This window comes from Nematolebias whitei, chromosome 17 (assembly GCF_014905685.2).
Source record: "Nematolebias whitei isolate Nwh7 chromosome 17, NemWhi1, whole genome shotgun sequence".
Taxonomy (NCBI): domain Eukaryota; kingdom Metazoa; phylum Chordata; class Actinopteri; order Cyprinodontiformes; family Rivulidae; genus Nematolebias; species Nematolebias whitei.
In genome coordinates, this window is record NC_056514.1 from 16,613,584 (window position 1) to 16,616,279 (window position 2,696).

General features: G+C 40.9%; 1 protein-coding gene across 1 annotated transcript in view; it reads left to right on the forward strand.

Annotated features, from left to right (window-relative positions):
- Positions 1-853: 853 nt before the first annotated feature.
- Positions 854-2,696, forward strand: part of LOC119424139 (somatostatin receptor type 2) — a 97,629-nt gene continuing 95,786 nt past the window's right edge. The window contains exon 1 of the mRNA XM_037691606.1: positions 854-1,075. Within this exon, the coding sequence (XP_037547534.1) occupies positions 854-1,075 (222 nt within the window). The remainder of the gene's footprint in view (positions 1,076-2,696) is intronic.

A 2,696-nucleotide genomic window follows, 5' to 3' on the forward strand; every position in this document is an offset into this window, starting at 1 on the left:
ATTGACAAACTGTTATTATCTGTTTAGGTTTAGTTGGATGACCCCCTACTGAACTGTGAAAGTGCACGGGAGACAAGAAAGAAGGAGGACCCAGTGTTGGAGGGTGGCAGAATGAATAATAGAAATGGAGGGTTGGAGTAAACAGAAATGGAGGACAGAGAAGACAGATAGGAGAGAAAAAAAGGTATAAAAACAAAAAGTGCTTTAGAAGACGACGCTTACTCAGGTTTACCTTGGAAACACAAGTACAGGAAACTATGAAGGGTGTGAGCTAACTGGAGTTCATCACAATCTCCAGACACCGATGAACAAGAGGAGGGAGGTACAGGGGAGGTTGTCCCACATGTACAGCGACCAACACACTCCTCACATACTGGGGGTGGGGTGGGGGGGTAGATATAAAAGGACAACAAAGGCAACAGAGTGGTCAGCGTCCGAGTGGCTGTTCTGCTCTTCTCCACTCTTCTTATAGTGTCTCAGTCAGCTTGTGACAAAAACACTGAAGACTGTGAGGTAGAAACTTTCTTTATATCTTGGAAGATAAAAAGTAATTACGTCTAACTCAATGCGAGAAGTTTAGGGCTTTCTGAAGACCCAAACTTTTATTTTATTTTGGGGGTTTTGAGCTGGCAACAACTGGCTAACAATTTTTTTTCTCCAAATAGGGACAACTTTTTGCGAGGACTTTTGAGATTTTTCAAATATTCTGAGCTGCTGATCACTGATAGTATCTCTCTACAAGTGGATCTGTGGTAGAATGGAAGGAGCATTTTTTCTTGATATGGACTACAATGAAACAGATGTGGAGGAGCACTTTTATTTTGAAAACAGTATTGACAGTTTTGGGATCACTATGGCTATTCTCTATTTGGTGGTCTGCATCATGGGAGTGGCAGGGAATTCTCTTGTCATCGTAGCTATTTTGAAACTGGATAAAATGTCATCTTCCACAACAGTCTACATTTTCAATCTGGCTCTGGCTGATGGACTCTTCATGATCGGCCTCCCCTTTATCGCAAGCCAGAACATTCAGAGCCAGTGGGTGTTTGGAGATGCTGTGTGCAAAGTGGTCATGGTCCTGGATGGCATCAACCAGTTCACCAGTGTCTTCTGCCTGACAGTGATGAGCATTGATCGCTACATGGTGCTGGCAGAGCCGCTTCGATTCACCCGCTGGAGAACGCCACGCTGTGCCAAGATTGTTTCGGTCTTCTTGTGGCTCTTTTCGCTCCTCTCTATTCTCCCTATGGCGCTTCATTTCTCAGTGAACCATGGCATGTGCAGCCCTGTCTTTGTTTCCTATGCCTGGTACCTTGGAGTGCTCTCGTACACCTTCGTCATGGGCTTCGCTTTACCATTTGTCATCATGACTGTCTCTTACACTGCGATGTTAGTCACCTTGCGGTCCCAGCAGCTCCAATCTCCTATGCCAAACCACGAGGGTCATCGGGTGGAGCAACAAGTCACCAAAATGGTTGTAGCAGTAGTGGCTGTTTTTGCCATGTGCTGGCTGCCGTTTTACACCATGAACTTTTGTTCCCTGCATCAAAGTAGTCTAGTTTCGCCCGTCTTTGCCAGGGCTTTTGAATTCCTAGTCTTGTTGTCGTATTCGTGGAGCTGTGCTAACCCCATCCTGTATGCCTGCCTCTCTGACACTTTCAGGAAGTATTTCTGCACCCTGCTCTGCCCAGTAGCAAAGGCATCTACCAGCATGCATTGCAATACTGAGCGGTATGACCTAAATGAAACAAGTATCGGGGATGTCACGGTTCTAGCTTGAAGAACAGGTCCTAACTTTCCTTTTTACTTCATATCTTATGTATGATCATTTGAAATTCTTAAAAACAATTACTCTGATGCTTTTTTAACATTATGAATCAATTATTGTGTTTTTTGTCCACTCCACCTGGAATGTATTTAATGAACATTTTCCACAAGAATAAGTTTGTAGATATTTTCTTGCAGTTATGTTATTCTTAGTTATTAATCATGTAAATTGCTTTCAGTTTGACTGTGTAAGCCATACATTTTCTTTATTGTGTCAAATTTAAGTGACTGATCAAGCATCTGCAGAGATGGACTTTTCTGCCACCTTGGTTGATTGCACACTTTACAACATCTGTCCAGACTGTAAATATTTCTGCCAAGCTGAAAGGTTTATCCAAGATATGTACTTTTAGAAAATAGTGTTGCTTTACATGAAACATATGCATTTTTATCATTTGTACATTTATATTGAAACATCATGTATTTAGAACATAAATATCTACTTCCTCCTTTGTGTCTGTCTCCTTAAATTTTCAGGAATTATTCTAAACCTGGCATATCTGGCTTTTCAGCAAGGTTGAGAAAATGTAGTGTATACAGAATTAAAGTGGTCATCTACGTTTGGGTCATCACCACCAGACACATGTTAATGCATACATGCATGGAAAATAACATCATCACAACTCCCACAGCTGGATCAAATCCAGAGGTTAGGAGCTGATAGTAGGCAAGCAGTTCAGTGTTTATGTGACCATGTGGGCAGTTTTACAGGCACTTTTATGTCAAGTCACAACTTTATCACAATGTTCTGTTCAATTAAAAAAAAAACATCTAAACTACTCAAAACTGTTTATTTCCATTGTTAACTTCAGAAACATATATATACATAAACATAAACACACACATATATATATATATATATATATATA